This window comes from Pyricularia grisea (genome assembly GCF_004355905.1).
Source record: "Pyricularia grisea strain NI907 chromosome Unknown Pyricularia_grisea_NI907_Scaffold_1, whole genome shotgun sequence".
In the NCBI taxonomy this organism is placed as follows: domain Eukaryota; kingdom Fungi; phylum Ascomycota; class Sordariomycetes; order Magnaporthales; family Pyriculariaceae; genus Pyricularia; species Pyricularia grisea.
This window is the reverse complement of record NW_022156716.1, coordinates 5,931,915-5,951,152: the sequence shown is the minus strand read 5'-3', so window position 1 is coordinate 5,951,152 and position 19,238 is coordinate 5,931,915. Positions and strand designations below refer to the sequence as shown.

Genomic DNA, 19,238 nt, shown 5'->3' with positions numbered 1-19,238 from the left:
GACGAAACCAGTCGAGTTGGTCGATTGCTGTATGATGCTTATAACCTGCGATACGATATGGAAAGAAGAAGCCAGATTTCAGATTTTTCCCATCAGGGTGTGGAACAGTTATTCGAGTGTTGCTTCTGCACTATCTCAAACTAATACCACCTACCTACTCACTGTAACCACACGTCAACAACATGACTTCTTCCTTCCCCAGGCTTGTTGGAAAGGGGGGAATAAGACACATTACTCTGTAAGCCTTCGGATAGAGTTTCAATTTAAACCAAAATTGCCTATTCGTGGCGCCTGAGAAAACCCCTAGATTACTAGCACTCAGCTTCCACGCCTGGCACCTCACATGGAATTGATTGAGCGCTAATGCAGGTTGGGCTAGGAAGCACCGCGTATGGAACGCACCGCCCACAGAATGCTACACAATCAAACAATATCAATAGAGCCACGCGTGCAAGCGTGGGGCTGAACACGACGGAGAAACTTTCCAGCAGGCAGACATACAAACACACACACAGACTTAGTCTATAATTAAGCGACCACGTAATAGGTGTGTTACGCATGTAGCCTCTTGGGAACGTAAAACTTGTCTGTAGATTGGTCACGGCTTGTGGGAGAACGTGGGTGGCACTTTCAACTGGCTGCACCTCCCTGGGCGACGAGCCTGACTAAGAAAACAGTACTTTTTTTTTTTTTTTTGAGGTCGCTCTATTTCCCCCCTCGCTAACCCTGTCATCCATCCCGATGTACATTCGGCGTTGATTGCTTGAATATCTCGTGTGACTAAATATGTTTGACTTTGAGTCGCGTTTTGGCAAAAAATGGCCCCACCGCGCAAACAAAGACATGAGTTTTGGTGCAGACATTGGTAAGTCGCCTGCACTCACACGACACCAGACTTTGTCCATTTCGCACCAGAAGCAAGCCGTGGCGCGAGACATTTCTCTCTCAATCCTCGAGAGGAAAAAAAAAAAAAAAAAAAAAAAAAAAGCGCGTCAGTGTACTCAGATCCCCAGACAAAAGTGCAGATTCCAGAACGGAACAGGGGGGGACCGGATGTTGGTTGCTTCGAGAAAATAAATCGAGGTTCGAGGCCACCGTGACTAGAATAAGCCCTTGTCAGAGTAACTCATTCCTAAACTAAATAAAACTACCGTGCTTCCGCTTTGTCCCATCAGCCCTCCTTTTGGGACCCGACCGGTGCTCCCGGCGAACGCCTGCGCCTGATGAGGATCCCTACTCTCAATTACTTGGTCGCCTAGACATCTGTTAGCTCTCGAAGCTCTTCCATAGGAGCCACCATTGTCTGATCCAGGCAAGGCCGTTTGGCGCCTGGCGTTTTCACTGTTTATTTGGGACATTAGAAATTCCACATCGAGGCAGGGACGAAAGAAAAGACTCACTGTCCCTCCTCCATCTTACCTGAGCCACGCCTTTTTTTTACTTCTTATTTTTATTTGAACCACATTCCAATCTATTCACAGCTGGAACCCCGTGTCACAACTCCCTCCAAGCTCACACATATCTTGCAGCAGGGCTTACTACATGTGGCCGAGCCAGAGGAAAACAAAATAAGGACAAGAAGAAATACTCTCTAACACCTCCGGATGTCCCCAAGCCATTATATGTCAGTTGCAGAAGCTCGCAATAACCATTTTGTCATCCCTGCCCGGCCGCCCGCTGCAGAATCCTACAACCATCAACGGCAGCTCTTCTCATCTTTGGTGAAAAATCGATCCTACAAGTATACTTAGCGGCAAGACCCGTACACCTTTGTAGGAGGGCAAAACCGAGATCAGGTCTTTCTTTTCTTTTCCCATCTTTTGCGCGGCAATGTCTCTCCCACGCCTCATCACCAAGAGCAAAGATGATGGCTACTCTCCAGTAGTCTCGTCACCGCTCAACCCTGAGAGCTGCTACCAGACACCAACGTTCCAGCAGTATAAGACTCAAAGAAGAATCACTTTAGCTGGACGTCCAACTTCAAAGCAGAGGAGCCCTACCCAGCTTCTGATGAGGAACAAGGCAGCCATGGCTTTCCACCACCACGCTATCGCAGTTAGCCAATCTAGGGGCCATCATGACCTATGGGCGGCCAGCGGCGATATCGGCGCCGGGAGGAGAAGGCCGTCATCGCACTTGGTGCACTTCGGCGCAGAAGGGAGGACGCTCCGCTGCCCAACCAAGATTTCTGGCAGGAACAACATCAGCAGCACTATCAACACGTCACCCCCAAAACAAGCAATATTCCCCGCGCCCGTGGGTGTCTCCTTCGACAGTCTCATCAGCAGTTCCGTCTGCGACGAAGATGACGATGATTTCGAAATGGAGGAAGAAGACAAGGTGCATCTGCTGACGCTGCAGGTGGACGGTGACGATTTCACGGTCGACTTTTCCGGCGTCACCATCGACCGCATGCCAACAAGGAATCGCACGACGACGATGACAACGACGACGGCTAGGGCAGTGCTCATGCCAAGGCCCCGAACCATTCGGGATGTGTTGGCGACCCCTGGGAGGATGCTGGCCGGGCTTGTCGTCGTCTGCTGCTTATTATTACTTTTCTTTGTCAAAATTCAAGCGCTGTTTAGCAACTGGTTTATGCGGTGAGGCATGCATTGATAGCTGCTGCCCATGCTCTCCTTTGTCTGTCTCATATGTTCGTCTTTTAATACCCGAGGGAATCACTGGGCCAACGAGAGAGCTTGGAACATGTTGAAAGAACCGGGAACGAAACCTGGCGCTGGGCGTTTGTTTTGAGAATTAGGCGTTTGCGGTGTCTATTGGACCGAGAAAGCTCCCGAGTGGTGTCTATTGCTTCTTTTCCCTCATATTCTCCAGAAACCGGCTATAGATCCCCTGATCTAACCCCTTTCTTGTACGCCTGTCAATGGGAAGCAAGAATAATTTACAGTACATCGTCATCTAGTATCGTGAAAAAAAGTTAATATTGTACACACAAAGGGAATCCAATCACAAACAAGCGACAAGATAGAAGTGGGAGGCGACAGAGTTCTCAAAACGCCTGACACCTCCTCTCATTGCTTCTTCTTGTCATGTTCGGTGATACTGGCTGGCGGTGGCGAAGTAGCGCCACCTTCAGGCTGTTTTTCTGAAGCCTTGCCACTCTTTTCGCTGTTCTGCGCCGCTATGGCGGTCTCGACCTGCCATATGGCCCTCTCAATCTCGACTTCCAGCTGGGGGAGATCCAGCAGCCGGGTAATGCGTTGGGCATTCTCCTGAGAAAGGAGCAAAGTTTCTCCTTCTGGATGGTTTGGTGCCTTTTCTGGGCTCGGGTGCTCGGTTATGATGGGAGACTCTGGCAGGTTTGCCGATGTCCCGGTCGTTGTTGTTGGTTCTGCGGCAGATGGCAGTGGGTGATCCTGGTCGGCATACACCTGGTCCAGGACGGGTGACGAAACTGGCGTTATAAGTTTGTTTTGGAGCAGGAACTGTATGTGCCGCCCGCCTGCGAGCGCTCTCCAGTGGGACCAGGCTCTATAGACCAAATAAAAGAAAGGGATGTTGGGCACGCTGATCGGTTGTTAGCGCGCCTTCCAAGTAATATTGCGCCCTGCCGAGGTGGACACTTACATTGGTATAATACCCACTGGTATGGTCAAAGGCATACCCAAAAAGCAGAGCAAAAGGCGCTTCTTGTGTAGAGACTCGCGCTCTGTGCTCAATGTGTGCAGGATACTCGTGATCGTCTCGGCCTTAATCAGGCTCTTGGGATAGACAACCTCGACCTTGATCTTTCCCGCCTGCTCGTCCTCCTTACGGGCAGTTGAAAGCGGCGGGACAGACTTTAGTCCCCACTCCTCATATGGTATCCTCCTGAGGGCCTGATTGCCGTACCCGACCACCAGCTTCTGCCACCCGCCCGGCTTCTTCTCCCAGTCGGCCCATGTCCGCGCCGCTTTTGATTGTATCCGTTCCGATATGGTCTGTTTCTTGGGTATGGCTGGTGCTCGTTGGCAGTAGAGTAGCGTACGGCGCGTCGATACGGGGAGGAGAAAGAGCCGCATCGTAGTGTTGGGACGCTATGCACTTGATGGTCTGATGTCGTCGCAAGTGAGTCCAGTGCCGGTCAGAAGACCTGTGGCGGAGCTGTGGTATGCAATCGGACAGCACTTCTATTGACAGGGTGACTTGCGATGACTGGCGACAAGCTCTACTCAGGCGGGGCAAAAAGATATCTCGAAAAAAAAAAAAAAAAAAGGTATGGTAGCTGTGTCGTTCGGTGCGTGCGCGTTTCATCAACGCGGGTTCATCCCGGCAACTGCCACTGGTGAGTTTAAATTTTTATTAATTTGTATGGTTTTTTTTTTGGGGGGGTGGTTCAGGGATGGTGAAATTGTCACTTCGAGACTACTGTGCTGTACTACCGTAGACCTAGAACTGGAGACTTCTGGAGCTTTTCCATCCAATGCAAAACCCGATCGCATTAAACCTTGGTCCTAATCGAGAATAAGCAATTAGAAAACGTAAAGCAAGGATGCAATGGCAAACAAAACGTATTCAATCCCAGCCCCTCTCATACAGCTATTAAAATAGAAAAAAAAAAAAAAAAGGATCGGCCTGCAACAATCACGCGTTGCGCTCTCGGCTCGCCGACCCAACGTACTACGAGTACGTCGGATGGATGGATTACCACAGCGGCGCAAGAGGGCAATCAATGACGATGACATCAGATTGATGCCAGCGTCGGCAGATAATCCAGGCTCCAGCAGCTGCAGGTCGACGGGGCCGCATGGGAAAATCCCTGTAAAACAAGAGGTTGCAGTGCATTTTGGCCTGCTGGCGGAGGGCCCACCATTCGCGTGCCAAAAGGTTCTGGGGATTCCTGTTAATTACGTGAAGTAAGCCTCGATTGACATGTAAGGACCAGCCAGTGTCAAAGCTTGACCCCCGCCACCAAAAATTCCCATCCCAGACCTGAGTCCCAGCTAGTTCCACGCTCTGGCAGGGAATCCAGTCAAGGTTAAGTAAGATAGGGTAGCACTAGCAAGCCGCCGGATTTCCGTCACACCATCGACACCAGCGCCAGACTATCGGCGATCGCAACCTGATTTCAATCTCTTTCTGGAATTGCCTTTATTCATGGTCGGACTAACCATAAATTTTCTCGAATTTTCGCCAGTACTCTCTCTCTGCTATGAAACTGTCAAGATTGAGCGGGTAGCTTCTCCTTTCGAGCAAGCACACCAAACGTCGATTCGAAAAAGGCGAGTCGCAACGTCGAGTAATCGCTTTCCCCAACAAATCTTCTTACGAACCGGTTCGTCCCGCCAATCCCGCGTGCGGCGCTTGTGGACAACCTCACCTGCACCACGCAAAGCAAGGCTTCCAACGCCACGCGGGTTGGAAATATGCCCGACGTGAAGCAAGTACGGACTTTACCACGTAAGTTTGAACTCAACGAGTGGGCTTGTTTCCGTTCGCGTCGTGCAGCGCTTGACATGTCGCTGACACGAACTCGGCGCGCTTCGCCATCGCATGATGATTAGCATGGATTGAATCTTACAACACTCGACTTGGTGCACCTTCTGAGGAGCACATCAGTCCACTGGAGCCCCAGCTGCCACAACCGACCATACTGCCGCAGCACAACAGTCAACCGAACGAACCTCAGAGAGTGACGACGCACAGCAGCGGAAGCAGTAGCCAGAAGGCTCGGCGCCAACAGCAGTCGCCGGACGGGTATCCAGACTCGTCGACCGAGAAGCTTCCGCTGAAGAATCGTCGACCGCGAAACTTGTCCCAGTTTATTACAGGCAAGGGTCCGAGCAAGTGGGATCATCTGCGGTCAGCGGATCCAGTAATTGTGCCCAACCGCGCACCGCAGTTGCAGCAGACATGGCGCGACTTTGTAACCTCGTCCAGCTACGCGGCTCACATACCCAACGAGCACTCAGAAATCGTTGATGACGCGGATTTGGAGAAACTACAGCCCGGGCTGAACGATCCGATCCGTCTCCCTAGCTCGGCTGGTGGTGACACGGCGTACAAATCTTCCACCAACACCAAACCACGGCAGGCGACTCCATTCCTGGAACGATTGATACTCGTGCCGGTGCGCCACCCACTGGGACCATTGTTCTGTCGTCTAATGGTGCTTTCAACCTCGGTGGTCGCTTTGGCATTGGCTGCCACCATTCAAAGGAGAATTTCAGAAGATTCTGGGGACCCGGACGTCGGTCAGGAGGAGCGCGGCCAAGCCATCTTTGCCATTGCTGTTGATACAGTCGCAATCCCTTATATCGGCTACATCACGTGGGACGACAACATGGGTAGACCTCTCGGCTTGCGTCCACCCAAAGAGCGTGTCAAATTGATTCTCATGGACCTTTTCTTTATCATGTTCAAGGCTGCCAGCACCGGCCTGGCGTTTGAGACGCTCATCTTTAGCAAGGTGTCCTGGACGATCTCGCTCATCCGGGCACTGGCAGCGTTTGAACTGATAGGCTTGGTATCGTGGGGTATGACGCTGATTGCAAATGTTTTCAGAGTCGTGGAGCGACTTGGTGGATGATGAAACCGTGCTCGAGGAGAGGAGTCAGACACTGTGAATCGACCCTTGAGCCATCCCAATGTGCTCCCTCGATCCCAGGGACTGGTCACGTTGAGAAAAAAAAAAACCAGGGCCCGAGAACGAGATCCATCACTCCCTTGAAACAGGATGAGTGTTGTGGACTGACTCATCATGAACGATGAAGACTCCGCCCTTCTAACAAGCCCCACACCCAACATACACGATGATCACTATCCCTTTTATGTTTTTCTGTGTTCTTATTATATTACGACTTCCTGAAGCGATTTTCGAATTTTTTGGCATCGGCGAGGCGTTACAAGGGAAGGGACAGACGGAATTTTAGTTCGTCGAAATATTTGGTCACAGGCAACCAAGTCCATGTAAGGGTACAACCGTCCTTACGTTGTATTAAATAGTTTATACCTAAGTCGGCATTGAATTGATACACATTATATCCAGATCAACACCATTCTCAAAGCCTGGAGGCCTTACTGTTCATATCTTGGGAAGCGATTTCTATGACAAGTTTCCCAAACTGCTTGCCGGCTTTCAGATCATCAAAAAGACCGTCTATGCCTTCAAGATTATCCAGTCCCTTGACAACACGGCTCACAACAGGCTTGATCTCGTGTTTGCGAACGAACTCAATCATGTTACGATAGTCCTTGCGACTTCCCATGGTCGTACCACGTATCTCGATATGTTTGAGCACAGCCTGCATTATCCAGTCCATCTTAGGGCCAGTGGTCATGCCGTAAATTGAAATGATTCCACCGGGTTTGAGCACCTGCAGCGATCGCTTTACGATGTCACCCCCTGCCCCGTCAATGATGGCATCGAGGAACGGCCTGACCTTGGGTAGCATCTCGGCGAGCTGCTTGTCCCAATCGGCATCGCGATAGTTGACGCCGCCCTCGGCCCCAAGCTGCTTCGCACGCTCAATCTTGTCCGCCGTCCCGCTCGTCACCCACACGCGGCAGTTCATGGTCACGGCGAATTGGAGCGCCGCCAGGGCGACTCCGCCGCCGATCCCCGTGATGAGGACGTTTTTGCGCGGCTCCAACGGGTTCACGGTCGGCGAGATGCCGGCCTTGATCACGACGGCGCGCCAGGCCGTGAGCCCCACTAGCGGCAGCGCAGCGCCCTCGGTGGGGCTCAAATGCTCCGGCGCCAGCTCGACCTCGTCGGCGTCGATGACGGCGTACTCGCGCGCGGTCCCGGCGTCCTCGTACGTGATGGCATTGCCGCACACGGCGAACTTGAAGAGCTCTTCGGGCCCGTCCGGGTCGGTCCGCCAGCCGCGCGAAGGCGTGGGCAGGACGGCCTTGCCGACCAGGTGCGGCGGTCCCGACACGACGGTGGCGTAGCCGTCCGCCAGCATCGGGGCGTCGAAGGATATGCCCGGGTACAAGTGCTGGCGGATAAAGAGGTCCCGGTGGTTCAGCGCGGCCGCGTGGTAGCGGATCAGAAGCTGGTTGGGGCCGGGGCTTGGCATGGGCACCTCCTTGAGTTCCAGGCTACATGGGCAGTGTTATTTTAGCCGAGCGTCATTGACGCGAAACTCCATTCCCTCCCTTCCGATTGATTTCGGTCTTTGGGCGTCACATACGGGTAATAAACCTTGCCCGGCTTCCCGCCCTCTGTCTTTTTCACGCTGAGTTGAAGAGGCATGATTGCAAGTGGATGTATAGCCGGTGTAAGCTATTGTAGGTGTAAGCAGTAAAGGTGGATTGTGTTTTGGACGATCTTCTATTGAGCAACAATTGCTGCTGAATATAATACAACTCAATAAATCATGCTCTTACACCGTGTGATGTTGAATATGATTTAAAAACCAAAACTTCTTCAGAGTCGAAAAGAATGATATAACCTTGTAAGCAAAGTCGATCCGGACCGACGGAGACTGGTGATGTAAGTCGGTCCCCGCACTCTCCAGAAAAACCTCGGCTCGCTGTTTCGTTTAACTCCAAAGGTTGCCAATCTTCGCTGGGAGATGCAAGGGACGGACTAGGCCTGGGCCAAAGCGGTTGACAAAATTAAATTTACCACAAGATTGGCTGGCAACTTAGTAACCATTTGGAGCAACACGTCGAATGCACCAAGTTTGACACAAGTTATTTTTTCGATCAATACAGTGAGAAATAACTGATAAAAAAAAACACTTGTAATAGAATTGAAAGAGGTTTATCATTTTTCTTGTTTTTGTGTTTTTTGTCGATTCGCAAGTCTTATTGTTTAAATGTAGCAAGGGTTTGGGCGCACACCTTGGCCGTTGCATCTAGATAAAGGGATGATGATCTGAGACCTACCTACCCTGCACTGATTATCCTGACCGATTCCAACTAGACCCACTCAGTGCCAAAAATTGGGTGCGCGGCGAGCCAATTCAACATCGCGCCAAAGACGCGACTAGACCAGAGCTCTGTTGGAGATCCAAGCTTCATCTGCTCTAGTGAACCCCCACCCTTTCAGAGCGACTTGGAGCACAGAACAGTAGCATTCATCACGATTGAATAATCTCCCATCTGTACAAACCTACGACAAACTGAGCATTTCAGAGGACTTCTCAATCACCGCCCAAGATGTCTGGCGCATCTGGCAAATGGCGCGAGGACCAGGTCCTTGTCATCTGCCCTGGCAGCAAGACCACAATGGCCCAGATGGGCTGCGCTGAACTGACCCCTCCGGCGCATCGCATCCCTACACGCATGTTCAAGGACGATGAGGGTGAAGGATATAGGCCGTATCATGTCGAGAAACGCAAAAAGACGCCAGTGCAGCCTGCCAATGGCACGGCGCCTCAGTCAGAAGAGGACGAATGGGAGTACATTGAGGATCCCGATGCGACGGAAGGCGCCATATATCCCATCAAAGGTATGTATGTGTCTGTATGGACAACTCTGAGATGTACTGCATCAAGTAATCAGACATTTACAACCTGATGATGACTGACTCTCCTCCCTCGTAGGTGGTCGCATCGTCGACATGCATGCCTTCCTGGCCTTTTTGGATCACGTCCACAGTCTGCTCACGACGACTTATCATAACACACCAATAATGCTGATGGCATCCCCACAGTGGACACGGCCAGACTGCGAAGCTATTGCACGCTACATCTTTGAAAAGACGAAAACCCCTGCACTCTGCCTGATCCACAGCGCTGTCGCGACCCAGTACGGCCTCAAGTGGCCGAGCATGACCGTGGTCGACGTGGGCTTTGAGAAGGTGGACGTCACGTGCTTATACGATAGCAGGGTCGTCAACCATCAAGAGGTTGGCAACCCGGTCGATGAGAACTTTGGGGAGGCTATTTCGGGCGGTGAAGTCTTTACAAGAAAGCTTCAGAGCTTGCTCAAGGATAAAGAATTCACATATGAAATGGCTGAGCAATTGAAGAAGAGCCCTATATGCGAAGTGCTCCCATATGCGCCCGAGAACCCGCTGCTCATGGAGCTGCCGAAAGAAAACGCCTCGGCCGCGCCAGTACCAGCTCCAGCTGCCGTGCTTCAGGCGGCCCAGGAAGCACCAACCGAGGAGCCGACGCGACCGCCGGTCACCACTGCTGATGCGGAGGAGGAGGATGAGGCTGGGGATGAGAAGGCTGGCAATAACGAGGACGGAGTTTTGGATGTTGCTAGCATCGTTACCAGCGGTCAAACGAAGGAATTCCTGGCCAAAAAAGAGAAAGAAAAGGCGGAGAAGCAAAAAGGGAAGAAGGGGGCCAAGGGTCAAGAAGGCGACGCAGCTGCCACGAAGAACGCACGGCTGCCCAACTCGAAGAGGATGAAGGCTACGTTTCACTACGAGGAGGTGGTGCGAGAGGAAGCTCCATTACCCGCAGATGTCGAGCCGAAGCCTGTTGAGACGACCAACCCCCCTGCGAGTGGTCAAGAAGCCACAACGGAGGCCAATGGTGCCCCCGCAGCAGGGGAGACCAGCGAAGCGAAACCCTCGGATGGCAGCGCAGCACCCACCGCGTCCAGCGGCGAGACCAAGGAGCCTGAAGCAAAGTCAGCAGACGCACCACTATCCTTCTTCCCATCCGCTGAAGCACCAGCGGCCCCGGCGCCCTCTGGCACAGAGCGCGTGGTGAAGCGGATAAGGCGAGATATTGAGGTAGGGTTGGAGAGGTTCAACTTTGCAGACCGCGCCGAGATCGACCGCATCGTGAATGCCATTTACAAAGCAGTACAGGGGATTGAAGACATGTATATGCGCCCGGCTTGCTGGGAGCATCTGGTCTTCGTTGGCAACGGTGCTCGCGTGCGCGGTCTCAGGGAGAACATATTGCAAACGCTCAACTCCAGATATTTGGTTTCTCCCAGCACCGCAACCATGTTTACCTCGGAGCTGCCATCGAACCTGGCCACCCCCACAGGGACTGGGTCGCAGACCCCCACAGGGAGCTTTACAGGACCCCCTCACCAGCTTCCTGCCCCAACGAGCGGTGTCAATCCGCTGCTGCGTGATGCAGTGACCGCTGCATCTATGGGGAACGTTGGAACCCCAGGAGGTCCAATGGGACCGAATGCGCCTGGTAGCAACGCCGGCGATGGCGGCGCGGTATCATCCCACTTCCACAGTCAGACGCCGACAAGTATTAAGCTTGCTGCTTTACCGACTTATCTGGGCGAGTGGACCAAAAATGGTTACGAGGAGGCTATGTTCTTGGGAGCGCAGGTTGCGGCGAGGCTGGCTTTCTGTATGCACAATCTGAGTGCTGCCGAAGCCGAGAGCCAAAGGTTAATGAGCCTGAACAGAATTGAGTTCAAGTAAGTCCTCCGTTGTGCTCGAAACTCGAGGTTTGATGAGCAGCTGCTAACATTATTTTCACAGTGAGCTTGGTCCCAAAGCCATTCGAACCCACTCTATGCTTGGCCAATAGTTGCATTGTGCTCTACAGTCAATAACGAAAACAATTTACATCCTGCCAAATCGACAAGTTGATTCTTGGGCGGACTGTGGCTATTTCCACTTAGAACCGACTGCCTCTTCTTAAAATTGATTGATGTTCCCTAGCAGGTCCTAACTAACTTATACCATGAAGATAAAGCGATTTCCACGAGTTTGGTATTTGTGGTGGTTTTGTGATGTTGTCTGCTAGCCAATACATAGGAGGGACTTACAAAGTGCATTCGATTGTGTGTGTGACTCACTATCTGTCTTCAGCTCAGCATATCTTAGACGTAAGGAGAAAGTATATCTGCACTCAAGCCAAAAAAACTTGGGCACGATATACATAGCCTTTGCTCCTAGTTGTCCGAATCTGTCTACTTATACTCGCAATATTTTACCTTTTGGATATATATCCCCGCACCCGGAAACAACAAACTAAAAAAGAAAAAAAAAATGACCGAACGCCGCCTCATCAGCTCCGGCTCGACATTCGAGTCACGGATCGGCTACTCCCGCGCCGTCGTCAGCGGCGACTGGGTCTTCGTGTCGGGCTGCACGGGCTACGACTACAGCACCGGCCAGATCGCAGCCGGCGACGTCGCCGCGCAGGCGGAGCAGACCTTTTGTAACATCGCATCCGCCCTGGGCGAGGCCGGCGCCGCCATCCACGACGTCGTGCGCGTGCGCTACATCCTGCCCGACCGCGCCGACTTCCCCAAGATCTGGGACGTCACGAGGCGCTGGCTGGGTGACGTCCGGCCAGCCGCCACCATGGTGCAGGCCGGTCTCATGGAGGAGTTCATGCTGGTCGAGATCGAGGTCACTGCTAGGATCGGTGGGGCTGGTGGTGGTGGGCCTTTGATGGCGTGAGAGTCTTGTGGGTAAGGGTTGAAAAGGGGGCTTGTTTGTGTTGTGCGGCTGTGGTGTTTGGCTTGATGGGCAGTGTGACGTGGTAGTTGTTTTCGTTCTGGGGCCTTGCATTATGCTCAGGTTGAGTGGAATTGGCACAAATTGTTGTATGTCTTATCTGCCATTGTTGGTAGTTATGAGTTGTTTGGTGTCACAAAATTTCGCTAAAATGGTTGACTAGGCATTTTATACCGGTGACATATATAACAGTGTCATTGAATGTCAACGTTTCATAAAGAACCCAACGACCTGCTATAGAGATATTGGTGATCGTGACTGGGTGGCCTGGGAAGAGATTAATGGTTATAAAAGGTCTTCTTATGTGAAGTATGCTATGCGAACCACGACAGACGCCCATACTGAAGCAAGGCGGACCTGCGCATGCTTGAGTGGGTTCGGCGGCTGTCATAGGTAGGTGATTGGTGGTGCAGTATGTTGGACAGGCATGTTGTGGGTATGGATTTGGGTGAGGGGGTTGCCATCGTTTTCGCGGGTTTTTTTCCTTTCCGCGTCGCCGTTATTTTTCGTGGTTACGTTTAAAAGCCTTGAGACTGGACATATCGAGTCCGCCCTACGTTACACATGCGACAGATCAAGAAGGAACCGATGTTGTACAAATAATAGATTGTCGTTGCACAATGGTACGCCCTATCGTCCCCACCCGCGGAGGCAGTGGAGCCCCTATCACCGAACATGTGGGCATCTTCACTATCCCAAGCGGTGCAGTGTCAGTGCCTTTAGAAAAGCACTTCAACCTGTCATTGCCTGCCTGCCATCCAGTCTTTTTTTTTTTTTTCTTTTTTTTTTCTCAAACAATAAAAATATTCTAACCTGTAGCCTTGCATTTTTTAGTCTTTCTTTCGCAAACCGCGCCACACAAACTCAGAACCATCATTGCCAGGCTCTACCTCGACCAGCGGCAGCTTTGTGTTCTCCAACGCCTTCTCAAGGTCCAATTCCAATGAAAAGGATGACCACGTTGACGACCCAAAAGGCCCTCTTGGGCTCACCGTCTTGTTCACTCCGGAAGAGCCGCGGTTTGACTTGATTTTTGTCCATGGCCTCGGTGGAGGATCTAGGAAGACTTGGAGCAAGACATCTCAGCGTGACCATTTCTGGCCGCAGGAATGGCTGCCAAAGGATCCTTCTTTTCGTCATGTTCGTATTCAGACATTCGGCTATGACTCCGACTATCTGAAGGGGGGAGATGATTGTCTGAATGTGCACCACTTCGGAAAGTCGTTTCTTGCTGCGCTTAGCACTTCGCCATGCCTTTTACAGTCCACTTCTCCTATAGTCATCGTAGCCCATAGTATGGGCGGGCTTGTGAGCAAGAAGGCCTACATATTGGCTATGCAGGACGCCGCACACAACGAATTGGCAAAGCGCTTCGCGGCCATCTACTTTCTCGCGACTCCTCACCGTGGCGCCGACTCCGCGAAGCTTCTGAACAACATACTCAAGGTTGCTTACGATCGGTCTTACGTGGCAGATCTAAAGCCAAACTCGGGGACCATCCAGATTATTAACGACGAGTTCCGCCATTACTCTTCGAGTATTCAGCTCTGGTCTTTCTATGAGACGAAGAGCATGAAATTCTCTAATACGCCCATTGTTGATCCGGAGTCGGCTCTGCTGAACTATCCTGAAGAGAAGCAGACTCCCATGGAAGCCGACCATCGCTCCATTTGCAAGTTCGAGTCTGTGTCTGATCCCAACTATCAGATCCTGAGAAATGCATTGTCGGCTACTTTTAATGAGATCAGCTCCACTCGAGTGAGCCAAATATCAACGGTTGACAAGTCTCAAGAAACCAGCAAAAGTTTCAGAAAGCAGTTCGGAATAGTCGATGATGTCGACAATGACCTCGTCGATGCACGTGAGGCCAGAATTGGTGGTTCATGCCAGTGGATTTTCAACAAGACTAGTTATTTCGAATGGGAGAGTGAGAGCCCGTCAAGAGCAAGCGTTCTTTGGGTCTCGGGCATGCCCGCAAGTGGAAAATCTGTACTAGCAGGGTCAGTCATTGACCGCATCCGTGGGAATGGCCTCAACTGCAGTTACTACTTCTTCAAGCATGCATATCTTGCCAAGACTAGCCTAGGCCGGTGTCTTCGATCACTGGCTTATCAAATGGCCTGTTTAGACACAAGTTCTGGCAATATTGCCCGGAAGCTGCTCGAAGACGGTATTTGCTTGGATGACCTTGACGATCGAGCATTCTGGAGGGCAATCAAAACTGCTGGCTTCTTTTCGTCGACCAAAACGCCCCATTACTGGGTTATCGATGCCCTAGATGAGTGCAACGACCCTTCCTTTCTTCTCCAGAGTATTTTACCAAATCTGGGTGACTCAATGCCTCTGAAGCTGTTGATCACAAGTCGTTACACCGCCAAGCTGAATGAAGGGTTTGCTAGTGTTCCAGTTAATAGGGTACGGTCTCTATCCATCACTGCAGAGGACACAATCTCAGACCTCGGCCGTGTTGTTGACTCAAGAATGCCAAACTTGAGGGTCGTTTCAGCAGATCAGCGGGACTCTCTTGCTGAAAAGATTCTACAAAAGGGCAAGGGGTCATTTCTTTGGACGACTCTGGTTCTTGCGGAACTTGAATTGTGCCACAGCAAGAAAGAAATCGACCGTGTGCTGGAGGAGATCCCAAGAGGGATGAAACCTGTCTACAGACGCACTCTGGAAACAATGTCACAGGCCTCGCGGGGCAAACCTCTATCCAAAGCCATCCTTATGTGGGTAGCGTGTGCCGTTCGTCCACTATCTCTCGACGAATTGAATGAGGCTTTGTCTCTGGACATAAAAGACACCTTCCCAAGGCTCAAGGAAAGCATCGCTGCGCTTTGTGGGCAGTTGGTAGTCATTGACAAGTCTGGCCGAGCTCAGATGGTGCACGAGTCCGCACGAGAGTTTGTTTTGAGTGATAGAAGTATTTCCGATTTCTACATCGAGCCTGGAAAAGCCCATATGCGAATATCTCAGGTTTGCCTGGAATACTTGACAGGGGATGAGATGAAGCCTCCACGGGGTCGACGGGGCCCTCGGGTTCTCAAGGACGCCCGTGTATCAAGAACTCCTTTTGCTCGGTACGCTTTGGAGTCGTATTCGCATCACCTAGCCATGTCTTGTTGTCCCGCTTCGGAGACTCTTCCGTTACTGGAGAATTTTTTGAAACTCAACGTACTCACTTGGATTGCCGAAGTTGCTGGCTCAGGTCGGTTGGGCCAGCTCACTCTTTCGTCGAAACATCTCAAATCATATGCCGATAATCTGTCAAACCGCCATCCAGAACTCAAGTCGAGGATTCAAGTCTTGAACAAGTGGGTGACTGACTTGGTCCGGATCCCAGCCGTCTTTGGGACGGCCTTACTGGCATCACCCTCGGCTATATATGCGACAATACCACCATTTTGTCCAAGGAGGTCTATGATACGCAATACAACTGGCATTTCCCGGCAAATTTCAGTGTTGGGGGACTCTCCAGAGCGCTGGGATGATAGGTTATTCTGTTTGAATTTTCAACCAGCTCAGCCGACCAGCGTTTGCTATGGAGATGAGCTTTTGGCCGTTGGGCTAAGATCAGGAACAGTAACACTCTACTTCTCCACATCACACCAAAAACACAAGTCGTTGGATCACGGAGAGTCGGTGAGGTTTATAGCCTTCAAGAGCAAAAGCGACCTCATGGCAACGTGTGGCATGAAGGTGATGAAAGTCTGGGATGTGAGGACTGGCACTGAGATGCACTCCTTTGAATGCCCACCACACCCTATGGGCATTGGGTTCTATAAAGAGTCTCTACTGGTTGCCTGCCGAAAGAACTATGTGGCTTCTTGGGATTTGACAGTGTGCTTCGGGGAGCCACTCCAGATTCCATGGACCAGTGCCCTTGACGTTGCTCACTCTTCGGCAACCCGCACTCCATCCAAACTGGATATCTCAGTGTCTCATGGGTTGTTGGCTGTGGCGTATTTTGGAAGACCTATAATACTGTGGGATCTGGAGGAAGAATCTTACATTGGATCTTGCGGTAAAAAGCTGTCCAATGGTGAGACTAGCACACATGCTGTTGTTGCTCTTGCTTTCAGCCCAAACCCCATCATCAGCTTACTCGCGGTTGCATACCTCGATGGAGAGCTGGCAGTGCTTGATCCACTTGTAGACGAAGAGTTGAAATCCCTTCGTGCAGACTGTGACACTCTTGCCGCGAGCCCCAATGGCCACCTTCTCGCAGCTGGTGGCGCTCGTGGGGTCATCACCGTCTACAAGTTCGGTACGCTTCAACTGCTATACCGAGTCAAGTCAACGAACACACCAATCAACGGCCTCGCATTTTCCCAAGACAGTACGCTTCTCGCCGATATCAGATCAACACAATGCACTGTCTGGGAGCCGGACATACTCTCCGGAAACACTGTAGACGACGGTGGCAACAGTGGTACCGCCCCAGAAGTCGGCGTGCAGACTCTTTCAATGGTCGCTTCAACTAAAATATTGATGGTGGTAACCGATCCTTCTACCAACATGATCATATGTGGCAAGGAAGACGGTTATATCGATATTTATGATCGTAGGAGAGGACTCAAACTACAGACTTTGGAATGCCACAAGAGGTTCCCGCTTCGGCTTATGGCCTGGTGCGGTGCTAGAAATGCCCTCGTCAGCTTAGACTGCTCAAATAGGCTCCTTATACAAAATATCGGCACCGAAAGTAGCACCGAACAGACAGAGTCGGCAGACACCATTCTGCTATTCGAGTGCCGTATTAAAACGGACACGCCGCCATTTGAATTTCTTGTCGAAGGGCAAGGCTCAAAAATGGTCATTTCGACACATACGTCTGATCACATGCTCGATCTCTACGGAAATGAACCTGAAAGACGACGCGAGTGGGCATGGTCCGAAAGTGCTGTTGAAGCAAATCGCAAATGGGTTCACTTGCCACAATCACCACATCAGGTTGCGCTTGTCGATCGGAGCGAGATTCGTATCTACAACTGGTCTGACTGGTCCGAAGTCGCAGTGTTCCCTTTAGCCACCGAAAACCTTACAGTACATGTCAAAGCAGCAACTATTTTCTCTGGTGGGCACAACCCAAGACTCTTCTTGGAAGTGGCAGATCAATGTAATCTGCTTAGTACAAGGCGTTTACTCTTGTTCGACGCGAGCAGGTTGGAGGTCGCAAAGGGCTCGCGTAAAGGGGCGTCTTTAATAACAGGTCTCGATGAACAGCCTCGGTGCATTAGCGGAGATGATTGCAATCCATCAATTAGCCTGCCAGAGATGGATGACCAGACTCAACAGCTGCCTCTCTTGGATTTGGGTTTGCAGTATCTTGACGGGGAAGTATCACATGTGATTGGACTAACCAGCACAGGATTGCTTGTTTTCTTAGATCGGGAATCCTGGGTCTGCTCGACGTCTATCCTTGCGGATGTGAAGCAAGGAACTGATACCCAGTCGCTTCATATTTCCAGGCATTTTTTCGTTCCACATGACTGGTTTGCTGGCAATCGTGAAATCATCGGGGCCATGGTAGACACAGACGTTATATTCCTCCGTGGTGGTGAGCTAGCAATTATTAGAGGTGGTCTTGAGCATTCGCATACACGAGACTATAGTTGAACAAGTGTTTGCAGAGAGGTGCTGAGATAGTGAAAGCATATATGGCAATTTCATGTCACTATTTTACGGAACATCATAGTATAAATACCAAGAGGACCTTGACCTCGCCTAAAGTCCGGAATATAAATGAAGTCTAATCCCTTTGTTGTGCATAAGCCACGAGGTGACCATGAATGTGTTCAAAAATCGAATGCCAAGGAGAATACGGGCTTGCAGAACACAACAACAGACATTATTTGAAATCTGATAAGCGGGGTAATAGAGCCCAAGACAGCTAATCACGACCATAGCGCTTAACACTCGGAGTTCATGGCTCTCCACCTTGGAAGGATCAACCTATATTTGTTCAAAGCTAGGAGCCTATCATCAGATCCAATCGCCGCCAAAGTCTTTTCAATCTTTTCAACTCAATTCCAAACCATTTACCCTTCTTCAATAGCCTAGAACCGACATCGGGACGTTGGACATTGACACGCAACTGCCCTTCAGCAACATGGAGCCACCAGGATCCTTTACACGTTATGCTCCAGGGAGCCATGCAGACTTTATGAACCTCGCGATCGAGGAGGCACGCAAATCCCGCCCGGAACCGGGCAAGTTCCGCGTGGGCGCAGTGCTCGTCGACGAGGCCACGGGTAACGTGCTAACACGGGGCTACTACCTTGAATATCCAGATGTAAGTGAAAGCCCTGCCTGTTTCCTCACTCTCTCTCGAGAGAGATGCAGATCTAGAAAAATCCCACACCATCTGATATTGAAGCGGCACATGTGACAGGGACACAATGGCAGTCCCGGCAGCGTCCACGCGGAGCGCGTCTGCATAATCAAGGCTGCCGAGCTGTACGGCGTGTCCGAAGCAGAGGTCGGGACGGTCCTGCCACCCAACTGCGCTGTATATACGACCATGGAGCCGTGCATTGCGCGTCCGAGTCGGGACAAGTCGTGCGTCGACCGGTTGCTCGAGGTGAGGCAGGCTGTGGGGACCGTGTATGTGGGCATCCGCATGCCGGGCACATCTCCTGATGCGGACGAGCCCGTAATGTGGAGGCTGGAGGCAAGGGGGATCACGGTTTTGTATCCTCTCCCCGAGTGGAAGTCCAAGCTTACAAATGTGGCCAAGGGCGAAGAGTGAAAAAAGAAAAAAAGAAAAAAGGAATTGTGAGGGAAACCACCAAATCAGTGTAGCACCAGCAATCCATTGTTTTACCACTTGATGAGTTTTGCAGCCCTTTCAGAATATGTTTTGGTGCTCGAAATGGGTATA

General features: G+C 51.3%; 6 protein-coding genes across 6 annotated transcripts; 4 read left to right on the top strand and 2 right to left on the bottom strand.

The window, feature by feature from the left end:
* Positions 1–1,830: 1,830 nt before the first annotated feature.
* PgNI_01832 (uncharacterized protein) lies at positions 1,831–2,607 on the top strand (the record flags this gene model as incomplete). The annotated part of the gene is made up of 1 exon (XM_031121904.1): positions 1,831–2,607. The coding sequence occupies one exon, from the start codon at positions 1,831–1,833 to the stop codon at positions 2,605–2,607; it is 777 nt and encodes a 258-aa protein (XP_030987005.1).
* PgNI_01831 (uncharacterized protein) lies at positions 2,579–4,183 on the bottom strand. The gene is made up of 2 exons (XM_031121903.1): positions 3,592–4,183; positions 2,579–3,531 (listed from the first exon to the last, which is right to left on the bottom strand). The coding sequence occupies exons 1-2, from the start codon at positions 4,023–4,025 to the stop codon at positions 3,036–3,038; spliced, it is 930 nt and encodes a 309-aa protein (XP_030987002.1). The 5' UTR covers positions 4,026–4,183; the 3' UTR covers positions 2,579–3,035.
* A 747-nt stretch (positions 4,184–4,930) lies between these two features.
* PgNI_01830 (uncharacterized protein) lies at positions 4,931–8,485 on the top strand. The gene is made up of 2 exons (XM_031121902.1): positions 4,931–5,403; positions 5,508–8,485. The coding sequence occupies exons 1-2, from the start codon at positions 5,370–5,372 to the stop codon at positions 6,530–6,532; spliced, it is 1,059 nt and encodes a 352-aa protein (XP_030987003.1). The 5' UTR covers positions 4,931–5,369; the 3' UTR covers positions 6,533–8,485.
* On the bottom strand, positions 7,005–8,485 carry PgNI_01829 (uncharacterized protein; the record flags this gene model as incomplete). The annotated part of the gene is made up of 2 exons (XM_031121901.1): positions 8,142–8,485; positions 7,005–8,049 (listed from the first exon to the last, which is right to left on the bottom strand). Exons 1-2 carry the CDS (start codon positions 8,201–8,203, stop codon positions 7,005–7,007), a joined length of 1,107 nt encoding a protein of 368 aa, XP_030988326.1. The 5' UTR covers positions 8,204–8,485.
* A 478-nt stretch (positions 8,486–8,963) lies between these two features.
* On the top strand, positions 8,964–11,932 carry PgNI_01828 (uncharacterized protein). Its single transcript, XM_031121900.1, has 3 exons — positions 8,964–9,406; positions 9,501–11,304; positions 11,369–11,932. Exons 1-3 carry the CDS (start codon positions 9,115–9,117, stop codon positions 11,415–11,417), a joined length of 2,145 nt encoding a protein of 714 aa, XP_030988325.1. The 5' UTR covers positions 8,964–9,114; the 3' UTR covers positions 11,418–11,932.
* Positions 11,933–12,975: 1,043 nt separating this feature from the next.
* On the top strand, positions 12,976–19,106 carry PgNI_01827 (uncharacterized protein; the record flags this gene model as incomplete). The annotated part of the gene is made up of 4 exons (XM_031121899.1): positions 12,976–13,064; positions 13,255–17,704; positions 18,414–18,650; positions 18,750–19,106. The coding sequence occupies 4 exons, from the start codon at positions 12,976–12,978 to the stop codon at positions 19,104–19,106; spliced, it is 5,133 nt and encodes a 1,710-aa protein (XP_030988318.1).
* Positions 19,107–19,238: the final 132 nt, after the last annotated feature.